Genomic DNA, 24,250 nt, shown 5'->3' with positions numbered 1-24,250 from the left:
TGAAACGTCATAAAAGTCCATCAAAATTCACTCGATATAAAATGCAATCAATTTTCTCGACATGTTTGACAAGGTAACGACAACATCTCTTGTAAAACCGGGCCCGCTTTCCTGGTTCTTAACGCCGCTGACGCAAAAGATCCAGTTCTCACCACAATCGTTCCTACAAGATCGCCTAACGCTGTTGAAAGAAACGCTGAATAATCTGGGCATCAACGTGCTACCAAACGCGACAGCGAAGCAATTACTTAACCCCGGCGGTCTGGTGCACTTCGTGGGCCCAAATGACTCCGGTTTCTACACAAATCGGTTAGAACCGGCTGGTTTCCTAGGCGGTAACGGCTGGTTCGCCAACAAGGGCGGCATTCTCGGCGGACCCGGAGCCATAGTCTCCACTGGCAGCCTCTTGACGGATTATCCGACAGCTTACAGGCGAAAGTAGGACGAGCTGAAGTATCGTTTATTCAAATGTGTATGAATAAACAAAGAATGAGAATCGCGTCAGCACGTGAAATAGGGGACTTGGTGCATAACTTTTTCACTAAAGGATTGTTCCGAGAATTTTTCAAAATTTGTCAAGTCGTGTTTATGAAATGATTAAGGTAAAAAACGCTATGTATAAAAAGCTTTCAATATCAAAAGACATCAGAAGCTTTTTCATTGTAAATTATTATAAACAAAAAGATTTTGACGAATCAAGCTTGAAAAAAATTCATAAATTAATATTAAATAAATTATATAAACTTAAATTTAGTCTGATTTTTTGCAGATTTATATTTATATCATTTTTCATACACACACGTTTAAATTTGTCAAACTCACTTTACTACATATATATATATATATAATCTACGCAATAAAATAAGTTTTATAAATGATGAGAACAAACATAGAACACGGCGGGATGAAAATTATTATAGTTTCCTTTTCTTCGTATATTACGATGCAGCGTCCGCAATATAATGGCATTTTTCGTGCATTTTTTCCAACGATATAACCCGACGGCTAGTATCTCGAATTTTTAATAAGACGTGATTCTCGATTTACCAGAGACATATCTCGACGAGAAAAAGAGAGAGAGAAAGGAAAAAAATAAATTATTAGCTGCGCGTAAAATGCGCGGCAATGCATAGCGGGGGTTCACGATGCATTATTGGAAATGCATAAGATATCCGGTATCTCGCAAATTCAAAGAGCGACGGCCACGATCCAGTTCGGTCTTTACTGAGTAGTGGATGCCGCGCAAAAAGCCTCGGCCGTGAAGAATTTCATTTCTACCGAATTGAGATCCGATCTTGCGAGCCCCTGCTGTAATAGATGCCCGCAGTCGATGGCCCCCGACACGACTGGTGTACTCTTCGTGTCCCGGCGCAATTTTGCTAACCGTAATACGACCGGGTTGAAATATCGCCTGTTACTCGAGCGATCGCGTGCCGACATCTCCGTAGACGAGGTTTATTAAAAACTGATGACTGATTTATATGCGCGGTTATCTCCGGTATTATCGTCGCGCGGGAAGACGATGCGCGCCGTGTGTGTATGAAATATATTCGTATATGTAACGTGATTGATAAAAGAATAATTCCAATCTAAACCGATTTTCAAGAACTGTAATATAAGTTTAATTTTTGTTATTTTTGATTATTATGAAACAAAATTTTTACAATTTTTTGTTTTATTTGCGAATGTTTTATATATTAACTTTTCTGTATATATTTCTTCCTCCCTATTTCTTTCTTTCACTTGTAATGTAATTCTAAAAAGTTTTCGTTTTTATTTTGTATTTTAGGATTACCATAATTTTTAAAAAACACTCTACGAGCATAAATAGAAATCGAGAATAAATTGCAAAAGAGGAAATTTGTTTCAAACGAATTAAAATTCGATCTGTTTTATTTCGTTAATCATGTGTATTCGCCATTTTGAGTTAAAATTAAATCTGTTTACTGTTTAATTCAATTCTAAGGAGAAGTAGCTTTTGATAAATAGGCAATAATGCGCTGCGCCCATGCAGGCTTGTGTTATAAGCTACATCACATGTATAAGCAATGATCGATGAGAATATGGACGACGCAGTTTGCAACATACAGTGTGTCGTTTATAGATTAATGCTGCATGTCAACAGTTTGTTGTGTCACGATTTTATATATTGACTCGTTACTACTATACTATAAATTATGAAACTCTCTTTCGTATTCAAATATTCAAGCATAATGTTCCGAATATTGATACAACATATTTATAACGAATTGATTAATCTGCACTTGAAAATTAATTATTTTGCATAGCGTACAGTACACCACAATACGTATTATATTAATGTTATCTATTATATGTTACATATTATATTAATATTAACGTTAATTGTGCATCTAAAACCTGGTATTTACGTTGTTAAGTTCCAGAATTTATCATGTAATAAAATTTATTACGTTCTTACGTAATTAAATCATAAGTGTAGCGATGTTGGATTTAAAGAATACATTTAGAATGTAATTTACGATACATGCATTTGAAGGATCTTCCTAGAAATTTTTAATGTAGCTCAAACTATAGTTATTTTCTGCATATATATAGTCCTCTTGTAAAGATTATCGTTCATTTAAAACAAAGTTTTATCGTCTACAATCTACGTAGTCATTTACATTTCATTGTCAATAAAGGCTACCGGAAGTTCTTGATTATCATTAATAACAGCGCATAGCTTTGAGCGATTAAAGATAATGTATCAACATCTCATATTTCTAGTCTATAATTTACGACTAAAAACGAAAATGACAATGAGTAGTAATTTAGAAAATTTAATAATTATATACGCATAAAAAGATAGTTTATTATAATTCAAAATTCAAAAGTTTATTATAATTCAAAATCTACCCAGAAAGATTAGCTTTATTGAATCGATTGTTTTAACTGTTGGAAATTTTAGTTTCCCAACAGTTATAACAATGTCATTACATCAAATATATCGAAATGTCATTAATTATAACTATTAAAATGGTAATTACTGTTACAAACTACTATTACAAGAAACTGAGAACGTGCAGTTGCACCGATCAACGTCGTACACAAACAAAACTTTTCCAAGCTGAGCGCAACTGAAAAGTGATGAATCGTTAGTGCAGCTCGTGGAACTTTTTAATTAGTTATAACAGAGGAAAATAGAGAGAGAAGGAGAGAATGTCGTGGCGGATAACCCGCGCAACGCAATTATTCTTCCACTGCTATTTCGAACCCGAAATGAAGATCGATAGATTGTATTAAAAAAAAAAAAAAAAAAAAAAAAAAAATGGAATGCATGGCATAGACTTTCATTATAAAGGGACTCTATAACCAGTCAATCATCAAAGTTTGGATGTTGGGGAAAAGTCGAAAAGACAATCACTGGAAGAGCATTAAGGATAGTTCTTTTTAATATTTATGATAATTACGATAGATTTTAGGTAAAGTGTGTTACGTATGATCTTCCGATTCGCGGAAGGCCAAGCAAGCGAATTAAAGACCGTCAGTTTACGAAAGTGACATGCTCGCAATCGCTTTAGAATTAGGTGGGTCAACGAACGTCCACGAATCGATGTTGATGACGTAAGTACGTCGCTATTCCGCGCACGACCTTAAACTTGAAGATGGGAGCCTATTCGCGGACATGAAAATTTTTTCATATGACATAGGAAAGTTAAATTATATATTCTCCGTAAAGATCTTATTTTCATAAAATTTATTTAAACATCTTATTTTCAAAATTTCGATATAATCGATTTTTATATCAATTACAATATATCATATATATACCACATAGCATATTGTATTTTTTTAAATAGAGTATATTAATTTTATATATTATAAATATAATTTGGATAATCGTTCGTTGAAAGTCACATTAGAAACGTAATTAAATTATTAAATTATTAAATATATATAAAGCTGATTCGATCGTTACAGTTAAAAAAAAAAAAATAAAATGGTTTAAAAAAAAAATAAAAAAAAAAAAAAAAAACGAATAAAGTTTGACTGATTAATAAGAATATTTGAGAGTTTTCAAGATAAAGAGATAAGACTTTCCAAGTGCTGGCACATTACGAGGCTCTCAACCTTGAACAAAGTTAGAAACGAAAGTCCTCTCCTTTCTCTATAGATAATAAGAATGTCTTTAAGTACTTCAAATACTTAAATTAGGCACAGTCATTAGTCACATAAAAGAGTTGGTGTAAGTAATTGAGCGGTTTAAAGCTCTCGAAACTTTTCACTATAAACAGTATTCCAAAGAGTATATATTTTTTTTCTCCGTTTCCTACTAAAAGGTAACTGTGTTTCAAAAAAATTGTAAATCAGGTAAACGTATGAACATATAATAGTTTTTGTTCTCAAACAAATTTGATTAAATACGAACTCACACGCGTAAATAATTCAATATTAATCAATATCTGAAATTACAACTCGATTATAAATTTAAAACAAAATTATTGTACCGTAAAATAATTGCACTTTAACAAAAAAAAAACTTGTAAATTTCCAGATGACAAGATCTTGTCTATTAATAACATATTAATAACATTAAGCCAACTATGCTGTTTTCAGACAATTATTTTTACCGTGAAGAATAGACCTTTAATTGATCTTTGGATGATACGGTCAACTATCAATTACATGGTCAACGACGACGGCTCGTCTTCACCCTCGATGTTCACGCACCCCCGAGCACCCGCATCGACTCCGGATCGCGAGTGGGTGTTACGAGTGAGATTCGTGGCACGAGAGAGGGCTGGTATATTCTGGTGGGGATGGAATAAAATCACTGAGTCTACGGGGAGGTAGTTCAGTCAGTTCAAGCTAGTCAGTCGACCGAGCGACGCAGGTGGTGACGGTCGATCGTTGTCGACTTCCATCTCTATCGACTTTATTTTCGAGCCATACAGCGTTTGCAGAGGGTAGCTGAGACAAGAGGGAATTAGTGATCATGCGTGCGTAGAGTAGCAATCTCGCGTCGAGTATACGATGCCGCGAAAACTCTCGCCTCAAGCAACTTTACGACCAGGATTATGATTACATCATAAACATTCGCATCTCGATCGACTCGCATCCTTGTCGACGCGTCACGCTTTCGATCGCAAGGAAAAAAGGGATATCGGGGCTAATCTCGTTGATAATTCTCAATCCATCAGTGTTCTTCGGCGAAGGACACGCTATCTCTGTTGGAAAGAATTTCCTGGTGCGATTAAGCGGGAAGGAAACGGAAAACGAGAAAAGCTTCTCTGGGAGGCCGCTACTCTCATCTAATGTAGCGAGTAAGTAAATTTATCGCAACATCTGATGAGAAGATCCTATCTGCGTATTGTGCCGCTCTTGATCACGCTCTCGCGTGGACCGTGGATGGGAGGACGGACATCCACGTGTGCATGATACGTATATCGCGACAGCCGTGTTTGTTTACAGATCTGTTGCATCAATAGCATTAGCAGTTTCATTCAAATAACTATAATTGACCAATTTTCCGGTTAGATTATTTTTCTACATTCAAAATGCTAACATTAATGTAACGTAAAATTAAGTTAAACTGCAAGAGTGTTTTGTCATTATATTGCGCTTATCGTACGTGAAAATTCTAATATCAGTCTTAAAATCCGCTCTAATTGTACGCCAGTGATTCTCTTTCTCCGCGTGCGAATATTAAATTGCATTATAAAAATTCGTTCTAATATATGTATAATTCTTTTCTTTTATATTCCATTTTCATATAACATTCATCTAAACAAATTCTAAATAAAGGTGTTCTACACGACACGTGCTCTCAATATAAGAATCTTCCTTTTCAAAGTCTAAGTGAACGAAAGCGCATGTGAACAAAACGTCTCGGAATTAATATTTATATGAAGTTGTTTGATTATTTTTCTTACGGTTTCATTCAATAAACGTAATACTAAATATACTGCTGGTTATTTCAACTGGTACCATGTATAACGGAAATCCGACATTAGTAGAGACATTATCAGAGACATTGTTATCACTAACTGACATTGATGCAACCGGTCCCATGTAGTTCTAAACGTGGATCTCACGTCATTCTGCTTGATTACTGCTAACGATTCTTCCTGTCTGTAACGCACATCCCTCACTTTGCATGTCATTTTTTAAATTTGTTATCTCATTTGCTCTAAACACATTGATTTCCAGTTCATTTCATTCGTATCTCGCGATCAATAAAAATTATGTTTCGCTTTTTCATTAAAAAGCTTTTTGTTCCTTTCATGAAAATTTAATTATCATTAGTATATATATATATATATATAAAGAAAATCAAAATGTATATCAATTTATTTTATTAACTCGTTAACTCGAGAATGAGGACAAATGTACGAAATAGGTTTCTTGTTCTTTGAGCTAGTTTACAAACTACTCCAAGGGATTATTCCGAAGAAACTCTTAACTTTGAACTTTATATTTGGCCCCCTTTTCACATACGACAAAGCACAATTATAAAAGTAGAACATAAAAGATAAAATTGAAAGCTACTAAATCACTTTATAGCATAAAACAATAATTTCGTTAAGTGCTCTTTCTTTTCGATAATTGCTGCAAAATGTAACATGAGAAAGCAGAATATTTCTTTAGAAAAAACTGCCAGATATGCACCGACACATAAATATACACATACATACTATATATATACATACATACACATGTATAAGTAAAAAACTTTCTACTAAATAAAGAATGTTGATTTAAATCATTAAAATTTAAGCTATAAAGCAAACAAAAAACACATTATATTGCCTATATATCTTGTATTTTGAATATATTATTGTCATATTATCGTAAAATGTATTATATAATAAAATGTTATTATATATATATAATGTATTATATCATATAATAAAATGTATTATATTTAAATTGTTACCTTGACGCTGTGTGTTTACACAGTTATCTGATTAAGTTGATAATGAAAATTAACTGACTAAAGCTCATAAAATGCTTTTAACTGATAACATCGTTACCGTCGTCAAAAAATGCGCATTACCATTCTTTCCCACGAATAGAACTTTTCACTGAAATAAATTTCGCTCTTTTACTTGCACCGAAAACTGCGTTAAATAAGTGTGCTAAATTGCGCAGGAAATTTCATTTTTTTGCTCGCGCATCTCTACTAATAAGGTCCTGCATCTTATTTTAACCTTAGACTGGCAGACTTAATAAAAATTAAATTAAAATTTTATGATGATATATAGATATAAATTACCCCTGCTCAAATTTATCTCATAAATTTAGTTTGTAAATTTATACCTTATTAAATCTATAGTCAATTTGTCATAATTTTAAAAGTTTTAAAATGTCAAATAAAAGTCGTTTCTTTACATAATTCAATTTGTATTATACTTCTTATTGTTAGTAAGAATATTTACCTTACTTACAACAAGAATATTTACTTTCTACAGTAAAAACATTAAAATAAAAATAAATATTATGTTATAAAAAGGCAATTTATGGAAAACGCAAATTTACACGTCAAAAATAATTTGTATATATGCAAAAAAATGCAGAGCTAAAATAATGAGCATATACTGCGGCGGGTTAAATAGCGACGAATATCGCTTTGTGCGAATTCTCTGTGGACATGAAATCTGTGTAATATCTTTCACGCAACATATTGTCCACATATCGTGAGAATGCGCGTAAAAGAAAATCAGCGTTAAAAAGAACATCATATAAATATTCAAAATTCAACAAATATAATAAATATCTTCCATCAACATATTTGTTAAGGAAAAATCGTCTCCAAATTGCCAAACAAATTAAACAAATATATATGTACGTGTGTATGTGTCATGCATATGTTATCTATTAATAGAAACAGCGGCGGTAATTTCGTTAAATTTATGATGAGCAAGAATTCTTTAAAACCTGGCTCTATAAATTTAAGTAATTAGCGATATATATCTAACATTATATATCTTTACTAACTATTTATTAAAGAATCTGTATCTAGTAATGTATTTAGCAATCTCATTAGAAAGATTGCCATAAATCTGATGTCAGATTAAGAAGAAAATTCTCGAGAACTGGAAATGGCCAGATGGGGAAGGGAAACCAGATTGCGTTAAATCGTAAATGAAATTCGCTGTGACAGACGCAAAAGACATAAATTTTCTGTATATTCTGATAGAGAGAGGCAATATTATTAGTATTATATATTTATTTTATCGTTCCTTTTATTTATCAATGCCAATAAGCCACGTTATATTATCAACTTTTGTTTTGCAAACTAATGGAGACTTTCCTGATAAAACACAAATTATTATTTCCATTTTGAAGTTTAAATACAATAAATAATAATAGAAGAAGATAAATAGAGAAAACAATTTTAAAATAATTCTATTTAATACTCTTTATAATGATATAATGTAATCATGAAATTAATGTGATGTGAACGGTATCAGGACGCCAGAAAGAAATTCTTTTACTTTGATTAACAAAATTGTATCTCGAACTTAACACTTGACTTCCTACATCCAATTAGCTATTATTCCTAATTACTTGATTTCCCGACATATATATTTTGACCTCGTTAAAGCATGATTGGCCTTGAATCCGAGTGATATTGATACTTCTATATTTTTTTCATAATATCTCTCTTTTCTTTCCACAAAAAGAGCGACATTTTCCGAATGATGCCTTCGAATGTTGAAACATAGAAGTATGTACAATCACTTCACTTTACTAACAGGTTCATTTTTGTTTGACATTTGCCATGGCAACAGGCTACGTGACGTAATTCATTGATAATTGAAGAACAGCATTCGATTGGTATCACGGAAGATATTAGTCGACTTCAATGTCAATTTTACTGTCTCCTTCGAGCATCGCGACGTTTCTGCCTCACTAATATCCGTCCCATCCATTAATAATAAAAAAGTGGAACTATTATCAAACTAAAGTAGCCATTTTCTTAATGATTTCTTGAATTTATGATGAAAGAAGATATAACAACTTTTTTATGCTAAAAGAAAAATATACATACATATTTGTTTTCATTGTCTTCCATTAAAATTTTTTATAAAAAATTCGTCTTTGACATTTTACTTATTTTATTATTTCGCTTATTGTTAAACGTATAATTAAAATCGCAGGAATATATTCTTCCTATATATATGCTCGGAGGTATAATCGACTCGAACATTGTAGGCTCGATTACGCAACATTATTATGCGGTGGTGATAAATGGCGAATCGGGGAAGTGGTGTAATCCCGCGCTCAGTTTCGGATTGTGCGATTCGATCTGCGTTGCGAATCTAACATAGGTGTGTCCCATTACCTCTTAATCAGTCAATTACACCTCGACAACATCTCTTTACCAACACAATTATTATTCGCGCAGGCGCCGCATCTCTCCACTTTGCTGACGCCACTTCGGCCCTTCATGTTCGTTATTTCGTTATTATCCGAGACAAGCAAGATTATATATATGTATATTATGGGTGCCCGCATAATTCCCCGTTTACGTAGGAAGTCTGGACAAGTTCGTAGCAGAGTTTCACAACGCACAATTGGAGCTTGAAGATAATTATATACCTCGAGCTTCTCTTTGAAACAAAATAATTTGGCAATCTATTTGTTAAAATTGTCCAAAGATTATCAAAAGCAAAAACATTGAAAATAATAAACTGATTGGAAAATTTTTCTAATTAGTCATATTTTTTTTTTATCTTATATATTTCTTAGATAAAAAAATTATAAAACTTTCCGAACAATCCAATTTATTATAATGTAAAATTGTAAGAGAAGAAAACCACTATTATCTCTAATTGTGTATATAGCTTTAAAGATAAAAACATAATTATTATTTTACATAATATTTCTAAATTTTTGAAATTAAATGTATTTGTAACTAAACATCAAATTGACGATATATATATTATAATTCGCACAACCTAAAGTTTATTTTATAAGAACCACTAAATTTTAATTTTAATTATATTTTTAATATAAAAGTTCTGTTTTTTTAATTTGAGAAGAATCCGCCTTAAAATTTCAAAAACAGCATTGCCTGGATAACATTTTGTTTTCTAAAGCATACGGTACATTTTTATCAATTCTTAATGACAATAATATTAATTATACCAACTGCGCATAATATGTAGTCATACCGTTATGAAAACAAGTATTTAAGTTTAACAACTGGCGAAATCGTGAAAAAAGTCAATTTCCGCATCTTCAAAAGGATGTGCTTGTGCTCTTCAATCAAATAAGATACTCGGGAAAATCGATAAGCACGGTTTCGTCAAGGACAGTTTCGCGTACTTCCGTGTCTTCTTTCTTGGCGCGTGTTTCATCACGAGACGATCCTTGTACGGAATTGCACGCGCAACTTCATAATGAACCGTAATAAGAATCAGCCATGCATAGAACTGTAGCCGATTAAATCTCATTAGAGTTTATTACAGTTCGCGAGAGGAACTGTGCCGACATTATTACCGCGAGACGCTGATGATGATACATACATTATTCAACTCATATCGATCCACTATTACTACACATATCGTGTGTTCTTATTAATTAATCCTCATCGTGAAAGATACATCCTGTAACAATAATTCAAAAAATTCCGTGATTGGTATAATCAATTTATTTTCAACCGCACGTCGTCGATTCATCAACAGGTACAAAGCAAAACGAAATAAAGAGAGCGCGGTCAAAGTTCGGAAAAACGATAATAAGGCATCGTAAACCTTAGGAGCTTCTTGCAATTGCGTAATAAAGGATGGGCATAACACGAAAGAGGCCGTGTATATACAAGTCGACTGGTTGTCGCGGTTACGTTGAGTCGTCCTAAATCGATAGAGCCAGAAGCAAGAGCACAGCCGGCTGGGACACATACGCCATGCATCGTACATGTAAACTTGGACTCCGGCTTTCCACGTGTCCGTGTCCGATTATACGCGGCTTTCTTTTCTTATTCACTATTCTCCATTCCACATTTGTATTTCAATTCGTCTTTATTTATCTTCTTTTAGATTGCCAAAATGAGTTTACTAGATTCATTGTGATGTTTTTATGGCAATTGAAATTAAAATGAAGATGTATCTAAATATATACTTATATCGTTGAACAAAAAAGAAAAAAAAAACACTAGAATTCTATTATGTCTCGATTGCGATTAATCACGATTGCATGTCAAGGTTTTCTCTTCAAAAATTAAAATTACGAGATATTTTAAAATATATTAAATTTCTAAATTAAAACCGAGTAAAGACATATCAAAGAGCAGATACATTTGTATGTAGAATATAAATCAAATACATAATGAATATTTTCGATCAAAAAATATACAGAGTTAGTTTCTCGAAACGATATTGCGTAATTATAGCATATATTATTGCAGCTCTTTGTGCTTGGGATGGGAGATATGAATTATTCGAGGCTGCAAAAGCATACTTACAGAAACCGCGTTTATGTCAAAGCTGGACAGGTAATGCAACCGCACGAGACAAACACAGGCCGCGAGCAAATATATACCACAGTCGAATATACATACATCCGTTCTGGAAACGGGCGCACAGCTATCTCTTTAAACTCGACCCTTTCTCTAATTTAAACACGTGATAGCGTGCGCGCAATCGAATTATAGCGCCTCACGTCGCCGTGACGTAAGCAAGTTTCTCATTTAAATACATGTTACCAACTTCGATCATCTCTCTGTAATCGTTTCCACCACCAGATATCATTGTACATTGAGGCGATATAATCGATGACTATATAACAAACTACGTGACTATACACATGTAGATATTCTCCGTTCTGACTTAACACAAATATACGACGGTTGATAAAACTTTCCTATGCGCGTTCTCTAGTATAATAATATCCTATGCAGTATAATATTACCTTATATTCCAGTATAATAATATCCCATGCATTTAATATAAATTTGTGCTCGACAATTACAATATATATGTTATGGATAGATTCACAATTCCGATAGCTCTGGATGACTAAATTTACATTTACTTAAATATGTATGAAAGAGATAGCTCGCGCAATATATTTATATGCATATAAAAATCTCTTTTCTCTCTTGATAATAGAACGACTTGATCTTAATATCAAAATTTGCAATTAAAACGTTTTTTGAGAAATAAGAATATTCAAAAAATATAAAATATATTATTATTATATATTTTTTTACTATCAGCTTTATTTTAGAAAATAAAAATTGTTATTTCTGTGCAATTACTATAATCTTGGTTTTACGCCTAATCTTTCTTATGAAATCAAAACTTTAAAATATTCAATTTTGTTTTTTAGATAATTGATCGTTTCTCGGCTTTCTCTCCATTGATATATATTTAGTAATTCGCGCGAAGACTGAAGCAATAGACTATGTATAAAATAAATGCGAGTTTGTGAGATAATCGCAGATAATGGCGTAAATTTACCAAAAGTAAAATGTGGAAATAGAGTTCCACTGCATCACGTCAAATGCTACATCAGCTATTTGCGAAGAGATAGTTATCGTCGGTACATCAAAGCAACGTCGAGAGTAGACGAGTGAAGAGGCAAACGGATTTGGTCCTTTGATACGAATAACGCTCGAGGAGATTTATATAAGCAATGACAAAATTGGAAGTCTCTCCATTCGTGCTCACTCATTTTGATGAAAATCTGAATGCAGTCTTATGTTCTTGTAGAAATTTTAGATATTTTTGAATTGATATATTGCAAAAGAACAAGGAAAATTTTACTGCCATCTATTTATAAATCTTATTCAAATCTCATTCTTGCCGAGATACTTTTCGTGTTGCTTTCAAATTTGAAACTTATAATGTTGCCTTTATATCGTATATTTTTCATTTCTCTTTCGTTCCTGTAAATAGAGCAACTGCAATTTTTCGATCACGGTTCAAAGAATAGTGTATTGTTTGTAGAGTCAATATACTGAGAGTCAATATAAATATATATGTGTTTATCAATATTTTTGGAAAGAGATAATTTAATAACATCCCAAAAATTTCTCGTAAAATTCTAACGTAAAGATTGGGTCAACTATATTGGGTATTATTTTTAATTCAATTATTCCATAAAAAAGTAAGCTTTTTCAAGATATTGTTCAAATACTCTTATCATTTATTAGATATCGTTCTAATTTTTTGTTATGGCTATTTATTTTTATACACAAGAGGCCTCATTATATTATATAATATATATAAAATTAAAATATCGTAAAATGAATTATAGGAGAACAAAAACAATATTCTTTAAAAGACAGTTAAATTAGAAGTGCAATCAATCTTTTTTTTTTATTTTTTAGCTAAAGCTAGAAAAATATCGTATCTCAAAAGTAATTTACATTAGAAATACGACATCCAATGTTTTTCTACGGCACCAGGGAATCGAAGAATAACGGTTATATGTATAAATGTGAGTCGAAAGTAGAACAGCCATTGTGATTCTGTAGTTTAAAGATAATACGTGAATTATGTTTATTGTCCATTTACGTGCAGATATATTTTGCTCTAGCTATTTCCACAAGCAGGAATAACGCAACATTGTATAATAGTTCAACGTTGCACACAGTAATCTAATATACTAACAATAAGTAAAGCTATTAAGTGCAAAATTAAAGCGCCAGAGAGAATTATGGCTCTAAAGCTCCATTGGGGTCTTTCATAGTTTCTCTCAGCATCCTGCTAGTTTATATTTGCAAAATCTTTTGCAAAAAAACCAAAAGTTATGTAATGAATTTTATCAATTATAATTTATATTAGTCATTGTATTAAATATTCCAAGTACGACCGTTTTATTACAATTGTAATATCGATTAACAATTATTTATGCTACTGTTGTTAATTTCATATAAAAAATTAAATTAAATTAAATATCCATTTTGAAATCGTGTATGTGACTCGACAAAGGTAGAATGTAATAAACCTCTTTGCTCTCTATTAATGCGCATAATATTATTTCCATTGTTTTATTAAACGTTCCAAAATTATTCGATTAATAACTTCCGATAATGCAATTTTTGCATGCGCCATTGACGCCGGTAAATATTAATCCCGAGATAATTATCGCACGAGAGAGCGGGTATATCGTAATCTCGTGTTACGAACGCGATACGAGATAGGATTGTAACATCCAGTGGTAGGAAGCACGTTGGAATTGTCAGAATACAATTGCGTTATGTTATGCTTCTCAGTACATTCGAGAGGATCATGTAACACGTAGGGATAGCAATCCTCAGGTGCTCCAGCAGGTTACGCAATACGTACGGATGAAATGCGGCCTATTCCGCCTAACTTTACTATTACGATATGCACTCGACATAAATTCTTTGATTATATTGTCAACGCACTATTCGAAATATAACTCAGAAAATCGATCTGTTAATGCGAACGAAAGAATGGAATGATTAAAATCGAAACGTTTCCACTTTAACATTGTATAAATTTTCTTTTCTTAATATATGTGCAGTTTATTTAAAGATAAGAGAGAGATAACTGTGCGATTCGCGTTTTAATCTCCACAAAATAGCAAATGCAGTCTTGCACTTTTTATTGAAAATTTGCGAAAGTTGCAGAATGTGACAACATCCGTCTAACTGCCGCATTAGCAGCAGCGAGGAAGGCAGGAAAACAGTTAACTTTTCTCGAGATATAACTTTCATGACGCCGATATGACTGATATATCAAAAGCAATAACGTTATCTTGTCGGCGCGTGAGCTATATTTTCTTCCTAAACACCTGCGTCTCCTATCATAATCAATTCCTTATCCTGCTCGAAAGGTCAACAGCCACATAACTTTGGCTTTGAACTGTTAATATCCGATATAGATGTGCATATGTGAAATTCCTGAATTACTGTATTATGGTTATTATCCTAGTCTATCAACCGTCAGTACAAGTTGCTCTTTAACATTTATACGGCATTGTTTTATCAAGTATATATAGTGTGGGCAGAGTTTTCGTTATGTGTGTATGTGGTGTGTGTGAATTATATTACTTAAATATAATTACAAAGCATTTAATAAGCAAATTTTGTTTTTCAAATATAATTTATTACATGATCAACATCTTTTAAAATTAATTTTTCACGTTTCAAGTTCTGCAATCTCTCGCTAATTAATATTGAAACTTTAATGCACGTCTATTTTTGTTCTTTTTCAGAAACAAACGAAGCGTCCCTTCCAAACATTATCGACGATAAATCCGAAATGTACTCGGCAGGAAGAACTCAAAGATCTAATCTCGCAAAGCGATAATTTTATTACGCGAGGAAAATCAAAATAGAACTATTTAGCAATGAGTTTAATCGCGGAAAGAATTGTTCGATTTACAAGTCCGAGGAGAAACATTAATTATAATCCGTGTCAAGATTGCACGCAAGTGATAAGTGTTCGCGACAAATCGACAAGTGTTCGCGGATAAACAAAGTTCGTCGAGCAGAGTAATTAAATCGAGACCAAAATTAAGTGTAAAGAAGCAAGAACAAAATGAAACTTGGACAACCACAATCGACCAATCCTATTAACGAGCGTTTAATGAGCGGCGCATGAACGTGCAGAAGAAAGGACAGCTCTATCGAAATAAAGCTCGGAGATAATATGACCATGGAAGGTGAGTGAAAATGACTCGCGCATTAATTGAAGCATTAATCGATAATGTTCATTTCGCCGGTATGTCTGACGAAGCATGATTTGTCAAAATAGCATGCGATAGTTCAATGTTTTCTTAATGTAATATGATGTCTATCTCTAGTCATCTTTAATTCATTACATACGTATAACAGATTAAAAACTGCTTCAATTTTTTGAATCCATTATCACCACAAAAAATTAGATTTAGATGTCTAGCATTATTAAGTTAGTTTATTGTTAATTTATTGTTCCAATCCCGAATTTATTGCTCGCGAAATAAGTTTAAAAATAATAGAAAATGCGTTATAAAATATGCTACAATATTAAGGTACTTTATGCAATTAATTTTTCTTTTGATTATATGACACTAAAAAATATTCTCCGAATTATTTGCTCTCGACATATATACCAGAGATAAATTCAAGATATATCTTTAATATAAACTTTCTGCTATTTAATATTATAAAATGGAGAGTAGAACACCAAATTAAACACAATTATATATCGTAATGTCTCGTGGTAGGAATATCAGATTAACGGAGCTATTTTATGAAAATAACAGAGTTTCTATAGTTTTCAACAATTATTATATTCAAAAATATCATTAGACATGTATAGATACAAAATTAATTTAACTCCTCACACGTAGTACAATATACATCGATATAAATAAGTATTTATCACACGAAAAAGATGCTCGGATAACTCATCGCATGTTATAAACTCATGCTTAAATATCGTTAAAAATGTTGGGTCAACCTTCAAAGTTTTCATAGCTAAAGAGTATGTCCCTGGGAGTGAAGGTTTAAATTTATTATCCAGTTACTTCTATCTAACCTTTAATACCGTCTACGTGTTCCTTTTCGCGATTCGCGGAGACAACGTGATGTTCGTCGGAACGTGCTTCAACTCCCCGACATTGCATCAACGGCTCTTTCGATCCGAAACAAAAGCGAGAGATGTCTCACTCACCAAAAATTTATACATGTATTGCGAATTACCTTATGGGAAATTCAAGTAATTCCATGTAATGCGCCGTGTAATTCTAAGTTATGCAACAATTCACATTCGAGTTCAACTATAGAAGACGTACTTTTTTCAGATGAAAGATCATTATTTTGAGTTTTTTTTTTGTTTATTGTCCCTTAAATTGGCACTCCTTTTATTTATTTCTTTCTAGTTTTAGATGAAATTTCTCTGGACATCTCTCTTACTCGTAACAATACATCTGTAGACAGTCGGCCGCATTTTGAAGCAAAAAACCAACGTAGTGTCAATTTTCTTACCAACAATTCTTACCAATCTTATTTCTAATTTATTTTATTAAATTTAAAAAATTATTTTTTTGCGGTTATTATCTATTTATCTGAAATATTGATAAATAATCATAAATTGGATTCTCAGAGAATTATTCACGCGTATCTAAAAGACGTTCTAAAGATGTCATAACAACATCATTTTTACTTTTTAAGACGTTTCAATCTTGTCTGGGTTATTATTGTTTTATGCTATAGGACTTGTAAATCAATGCAAAGTAATGCGGCGTAATGCAAATATGATGTAATGCGGAATAATGAGTAAATAATTCCAAAAAAATGTACATGTATTGCGACAGTGAGACAACCCTCGAACAAAAGCCAACAAGATCGTGCAACATTTGTTAGGCGTTAAATACATAGATGCAGACGAGAGCTAACGAAATATATGAGTGGTCGCGACATAAGTGAGAATTCGAAATTTATAACTGAAAAAATTATAAATTTTACACAAGACTTAAATTTTATGCTATATTAATAAAATGCCACTATAAAATTTCTTTTCAAGATCATCGGAGTAAAATAAACCTGACATATTTTAAGATCAACTTGCGATCTAAGACGACATCTTGAAGGACATCTTATGCTTGTACTATACTGCTACACAAGCTCATTTTGTACTCAAGCTCGTTCTGAATATGTCAGAGTATGCTATAAGTCGTGAATATATGAATAACGGCAATTTTATTTATCGAGAGTATATAACTCTTCTGTGAGATAATAAATAATTCATTTAAGGGGCTAACAAAGAGATATAATTGTTTAAATTTATATGGGCATTAATCAATACTATTTGTGCAGAAATAACAATTATGCTTAATTGCCTATACGAATAAAATAGCAACTATGGCATACACTATATATATTTACAAATAAATTTAAAGTATCTGCTCATATTTTGGAATACTTGTAATAATAGAACAAAAATTTTATAAATCTCTTTAACGCGCACTTAATATATTTAAGCGTTTTATTCAAATAATATTTAATCATTAATTAGTACACACACGATTCTTCGTATACACACGATTCTCTGATAATTATCGTTAAAAAATTTTTTCAACATCGCATAACTTTTTAACAAACAGTGCAAACTATAATAAATATAAATAAATGAATTTTACAATCAAAACAATTAATTTAATCGCTACAAAGCAAAGAGAAATACATTCGATATACCAAGGCAAAGCAATCGCGCGCTCCATTGTAAAACTGAACTATTCATATGCAATAAAAGCACTTAAAAAGAACACATTTTACAAAATCGTGACGTGGCAGTAAACTACAAATTCTAAGAATGAATTAATTTCTTGAAGAATTTAAATCGCAATACATTTTACTGCCAAAATAAAAAGTAGCAAAATACAAATACAGATTGAAAATACTTTATTAAAGATATATTATTCCAAACACATACACACACATATCAAAGTGCAGTAAAAAAGTTATTTAAAATTATTCTTTTTAGATGCCTGTTCAAGTTTCTTTAAAGATATATATATATATTCCCATGTAACATATAACGCGGAATGAAAAGATCGAAAGAAAGATTTTAGAAGTTTTCCTTGTATCCAGAAAGCAAAAAAATAGGGTTATTCTAGTGAAGCACTAGTACTTTTGCTTCACATTATTGTAGATAAAAAAAAAAAAATAAATATGCACGTTGTATTTTTTCATTCCATATTTATATTTTCCTGTTGCTGTTTTGACGAAATATTTATTATTCTTCCTATTCAGCATTTTATTTTGATATCGTTTACCGCAAGTAATTGTTTTTGCATTTGTTATCTACCGGTCGTTGGAACGTGTATTTTTTATGTCTCTGAGCAAATAGTAATTTTAATTATTCGTTCAATATCGTATTTACGTCATAGATACTATTATTGGCATGGATATGAATGTAATCGCAAAATATCACAACTTTATATCTACGCTCTATACATTGAGATTTTATGGTCAACTTACAATTAAAAAGAGAAAGAAAAAGAGAGAGATAATATTTTATATTCTGGTTTACATCATTAATTATAGAAGCGAAATAAAAAAAAAGTGTGATCGCATAAATTTTCCATTTGACAATGGGCAATGTTAACAAATATGAAAATATCATGAAAACTCATAAATCGTATTATACATATGCCAGTATGTGAATTTTTGCTGAATTGTCCCAAGAAGTAAAGTATGTTTTACGATCGTAAATCTTCTCGATGGCATCGCCCATGACCCCGACGAGCGTCGGAAACCTCTTTGCCGTTTGCACATAGTCTAACTTTTTTCTACAAAAAAGCTGCAAAAATGCTTCTCGTGACGACCAAGAATCGTCTTCGATCCGGAAAAGCTGTGAACTCGTGACCATCTGTTATAGCCAGAAAATTTTTATTCGTGAAAATTTTTACGATTCGATTTACTTCGAGAAATAAGTTTTAGAATCGTTTTATATAATGTGCAATATGATATTTTTATTAACATATACACATACGTAATATACTTTTTTATTTTATGAATCTATCTCTCTATTATCCTTTAAAAAAAAATTATAACTTTTTATTCCATTTTTCCCTCTCTCTTCTTTCTCAGATTATAATTACAAATCTGACAATATAAACCTCAATTTTCAAGAGAACATTTTGCTCGTTCAAAAATCATCCTTGTTTTATAATTTGCCGCAGTTTATACTTAAATTACCCGATGATATTCTAAATATGTTTCAATTACATCACTACGAAGCAGTATGATGATTGTAAAAAAAAAGTAAATTAGATTAAATTAAATCCCAAATGTTCGGGTTCTTAAGAGATTCATAAAATAGAGAGAAGGATAGAGAACAAGAGAATATAGGGCGATGAGGTCGACGTATCACGACTCTTAATCAGGTTTGCGCTGATTAATGGTTTCGCTGTCGATTGCAAACGAAGCTATGCTTTCTCTCTATCTTTTTTATTGTTCTCTCTCCTTTTTCCCTAATCCTCTCCTTTTCTCTCTCATTTTAAATCCAACGACAAACACAGATAATGTCGTCGATGATGATTCGATACTGCCATCTTTTCTGCGCTGGAACAATTTCGCCCGAACGTGCAGTGAATTGAAATGAACGATCGTTTCATGCACACTGAATGCACTAATTCGATGTATTATTGATATACATAAATGTTATACCAATGTACAACGATATAGTTAATTACTTTTTCGCATTAAGAGCGAGATATTTACGAATGAATAAGCCAACTTCAATTAATAATTCAACTTTCCGTTCCGTTTTATTTTTACCACTAATTCCAGAAAATATTTCTCTAGATTATAGAAGTATGCTAAAATAATATATATGTTCAATTAATATAGAATAGTGTTTTATAAAGTAAATTGAAATATCTTGTTATGTGCTTTCATGTATATAACTTCTTTTCGTAAGTTAAATATAAATTATATTTTTGAAGTTGTAAAATGCGATATCCATGTCGATTCTCTTGCGCTTCTGGAAAAAGCTAAGTTACATTTCTTTCCATTGAGTTTATAACATCTTTTTGAAAGTAGCTGGCTTGCAAAGGGAGAGTTCGAAACTCTGTTGTGCTGATAAAACATTCACTGTGTAATACTTCGTCTGACAACGTCTAGAGTCTAGAGCATACAGTTTAATAGTTTTATCTTCGAGTTTGACTTATAAAAGTTTGGCGACTCTTATAGAAGTATACAGAAACGTTTAATCTTACCGCAAGTACGCGGTAGCCAAGACCGATGAGTAGTCTAGTTTGCTCTTTTCCTTCCGCATCAGAAGAAATTTCATTATAAACTCAAAATCACAAGATTTAAATATACCGTTTTCTTATCAAAGACTAACTTTAGCCAGCATTTGTTGCGCATTGTTAAGATTCTCTCTATTAGATAAAATTATAAGCAATTTTTATTTATTTTCTTTCTTGTTTTTTTTTTTTTAATTAATAATGCTAATGATTAATAAGTTAATTTGCATTACTTTGAACGTGAAATACGTTGTAAAAATAATGGTTCAATTGGATGATCTTAAGAAGACTTATAAACTACAAGATTACTGCATTATACAAATATACTTCAGAGAGAAAAAAAGTGTTTTTTTTTTCCATTTCCAAACACTGGTAGTTATTACGGAAATGATAAACTTTTGAACAAACAAATTTTTAATGAAACCAAAAAGGTCTCCATCTAAAACCACACGTATTCTTTTGATGTAACAGATCACCGTGATCATAAATACTAAACAAGAGTGTAGCTTTCTGACATCGGGAATAAATTCCTGGATTTTTGTTTGTCATTTTGAATTTTTCACGAAAATGCTTTCCGATCTCAGAGAGTGTGTTACAACAAAATATAAGTTTTATATCGCTGCTTGTTCATTAATATTTTTCTTGTCAGATAAAGATCTCTCCAAAGTCCAAGGGATAAAAAATTATCTCACTTCTAAAGTATAGTATATCATAATTTAGCACACATTTCTTTCTTCTCTTCTCTATTTTTTAAATTACACGATGGAATATTTATGAAATACATCATATACGAATTTAATTCGGCATTAAACGTATTAAGGTAATAAATAATGATTAGCAGAGTAAACATGTGTGTCTGCATATTAAATTTTAACGTGCACGCAAACGAAAGAACTGTATAAAAACCACGCGCTTTGATTGTCCGCATTTGCATTTCTAGTTAAAAGGCGGCAATTTGCCATCCGAGCGTATCTCGCTCGCTCGCTTTTTCTCCGACGAAGTCTCAAGGTCTCATTACACTTAGAAAGATCTCCGAAGGCGACGCAATTGCAACGTCGCGCAAAAAGCACTCTATATATATATAGAATGAAGAAAAGTCTTCTTTCCAGATGAATCTCATTAATCAAGATAATTATTTCGTGACATAAATAAGATTTTCTTGCATCGAAAAAATTGTGTAAAATTGTTTCCTTCGATAAATTCGATAATAAATTATTCAAGGACACGTTCGATAATTGCTATTCGCGACGGAAAAACTTATCGGAATGCGCGCTATAAAATACATTTATTCATTGCGATATTTATAATTCGTCACATAACAAAACCCGCAAGACTAAACAAATTGATATTTTCGCGGTTAATTAACTTCTCATAGGCAACATCGATCAATACAAATTATTTCCCAGATGTAGGTAGATAGTACGTAGGTGCATGAATGTGCACGACGCAAATAGCACGTCAATTTGTCGATCCTTTCGCACAGCTTGGCTACACACAGCTTTGCCTTTACTTCATTCACCACTTCAATGCATCACTTACCGCAGTTCGCACTTATTTTCATCCGTCTCTAAATTGCTGTTTTCCTGTCCGGTTCTTATCGATCTCTTACGGCACAATTTTAAGTCAATTAAAGAATTGAAATGAACGATCGTTTCATGCACACTGAATGCACTAATTCGATGTATTATTGATATACATAAATGTTATACCAATGTACAACGATATAGTTAATTACTTTTTCGCATTAAGAGCGAGATATTTACGAATGAATAAGCCAACTTCAATTAATAATTCAACTTTCCGTTCCGTTTTATTTTTACCACTAATTCCAGAAAATATTTCTCTAGATTATAGAAGTATGCTAAAATAATATATATGTTCAATTAATATAGAATAGTGTTTTATAAAGTAAATTGAAATATCTTGTTATGTGCTTTCATGTATATAACTTCTTTTCGTAAGTTAAATATAAATTATATTTTTGAAGTTGTAAAATGCGATATCCATGTCGATTCTCTTGCGCTTCTGGAAAAAGCTAAGTTACATTTCTTTCCATTGAGTTTATAACATCTTTTTGAAAGTAGCTGGCTTGCAAAGGGAGAGTTCGAAACTCTGTTGTGCTGATAAAACATTCACTGTGTAATACTTCGTCTGACAACGTCTAGAGTCTAGAGCATACAGTTTAATAGTTTTATCTTCGAGTTTGACTTATAAAAGTTTGGCGACTCTTATAGAAGTATACAGAAACGTTTAATCTTACCGCAAGTACGCGGTAGCCAAGACCGATGAGTAGTCTAGTTTGCTCTTTTCCTTCCGCATCAGAAGAAATTTCATTATAAACTCAAAATCACAAGATTTAAATATACCGTTTTCTTATCAAAGACTAACTTTAGCCAGCATTTGTTGCGCATTGTTAAGATTCTCTCTATTAGATAAAATTATAAGCAATTTTTATTTATTTTCTTTCTTGTTTTTTTTTTTTAATTAATAATGCTAATGATTAATAAGTTAATTTGCATTACTTTGAACGTGAAATACGTTGTAAAAATAATGGTTCAATTGGATGATCTTAAGAAGACTTATAAACTACAAGATTACTGCATTATACAAATATACTTCAGAGAGAAAAAAAGTGTTTTTTTTTTCCATTTCCAAACACTGGTAGTTATTACGGAAATGATAAACTTTTGAACAAACAAATTTTTAATGAAACCAAAAAGGTCTCCATCTAAAACCACACGTATTCTTTTGATGTAACAGATCACCGTGATCATAAATACTAAACAAGAGTGTAGCTTTCTGACATCGGGAATAAATTCCTGGATTTTTGTTTGTCATTTTGAATTTTTCACGAAAATGCTTTCCGATCTCAGAGAGTGTGTTACAACAAAATATAAGTTTTATATCGCTGCTTGTTCATTAATATTTTTCTTGTCAGATAAAGATCTCTCCAAAGTCCAAGGGATAAAAAATTATCTCACTTCTAAAGTATAGTATATCATAATTTAGCACACATTTCTTTCTTCTCTTCTCTATTTTTTAAATTACACGATGGAATATTTATGAAATACATCATATACGAATTTAATTCGGCATTAAACGTATTAAGGTAATAAATAATGATTAGCAGAGTAAACATGTGTGTCTGCATATTAAATTTTAACGTGCACGCAAACGAAAGAACTGTATAAAAACCACGCGCTTTGATTGTCCGCATTTGCATTTCTAGTTAAAAGGCGGCAATTTGCCATCCGAGCGTATCTCGCTCGCTCGCTTTTTCTCCGACGAAGTCTCAAGGTCTCATTACACTTAGAAAGATCTCCGAAGGCGACGCAATTGCAACGTCGCGCAAAAAGCACTCCCGCGAATCGTCTGTATCGTAAACGGCAAACACACTCCTCTCTTCTCGTTCAACCTTCGTCCATGTTTCCTTCACCATTGTAGCTCGCGTCGTTATTCCCTGATGTCATACTGCGCTTTTAAGGCTTTCCTTCCCGCATACTTTGAAAGTACAGCGATATAATACGCACGCAACTTCATTCAGATTACTGATATATATATATATATA

At 32.0% G+C, this 24,250-nt stretch overlaps 2 protein-coding genes across 2 annotated transcripts in view; both read left to right on the top strand.

Moving 5' to 3' along the window:
• Positions 1–760, top strand: part of LOC115239384 — a 2,416-nt gene extending 1,656 nt beyond the window's left edge. Inside the window, exon 3 of the mRNA XM_029813883.1 lies at positions 74–760. Coding sequence (XP_029669743.1) covers positions 74–442 — 369 coding nt within the window. The 3' untranslated portion in view covers positions 443–760. The remainder of the gene's footprint in view (positions 1–73) is intronic.
• A 4,039-nt stretch (positions 761–4,799) lies between these two features.
• LOC115239447 (calcium/calmodulin-dependent protein kinase kinase 2) overlaps positions 4,800–24,250 on the top strand; it is a 71,093-nt gene continuing 51,642 nt past the window's right edge. Inside the window, exons 1-2 of the mRNA XM_029813963.1 lie at positions 4,800–5,285; positions 15,160–15,609. Of these exons, the coding sequence (XP_029669823.1) occupies positions 15,597–15,609 (13 nt within the window). The 5' untranslated portion in view covers positions 4,800–5,285; positions 15,160–15,596. The remainder of the gene's footprint in view (positions 5,286–15,159; positions 15,610–24,250) is intronic.

The sequence above is a fragment of the Formica exsecta genome, unplaced genomic scaffold (assembly GCF_003651465.1).
Source record: "Formica exsecta isolate Colony F162 unplaced genomic scaffold, ASM365146v1 scaffold38, whole genome shotgun sequence".
NCBI classification, from domain to species: domain Eukaryota; kingdom Metazoa; phylum Arthropoda; class Insecta; order Hymenoptera; family Formicidae; genus Formica; species Formica exsecta.
This window is presented reverse-complemented; position numbering and strand designations above follow the sequence as displayed.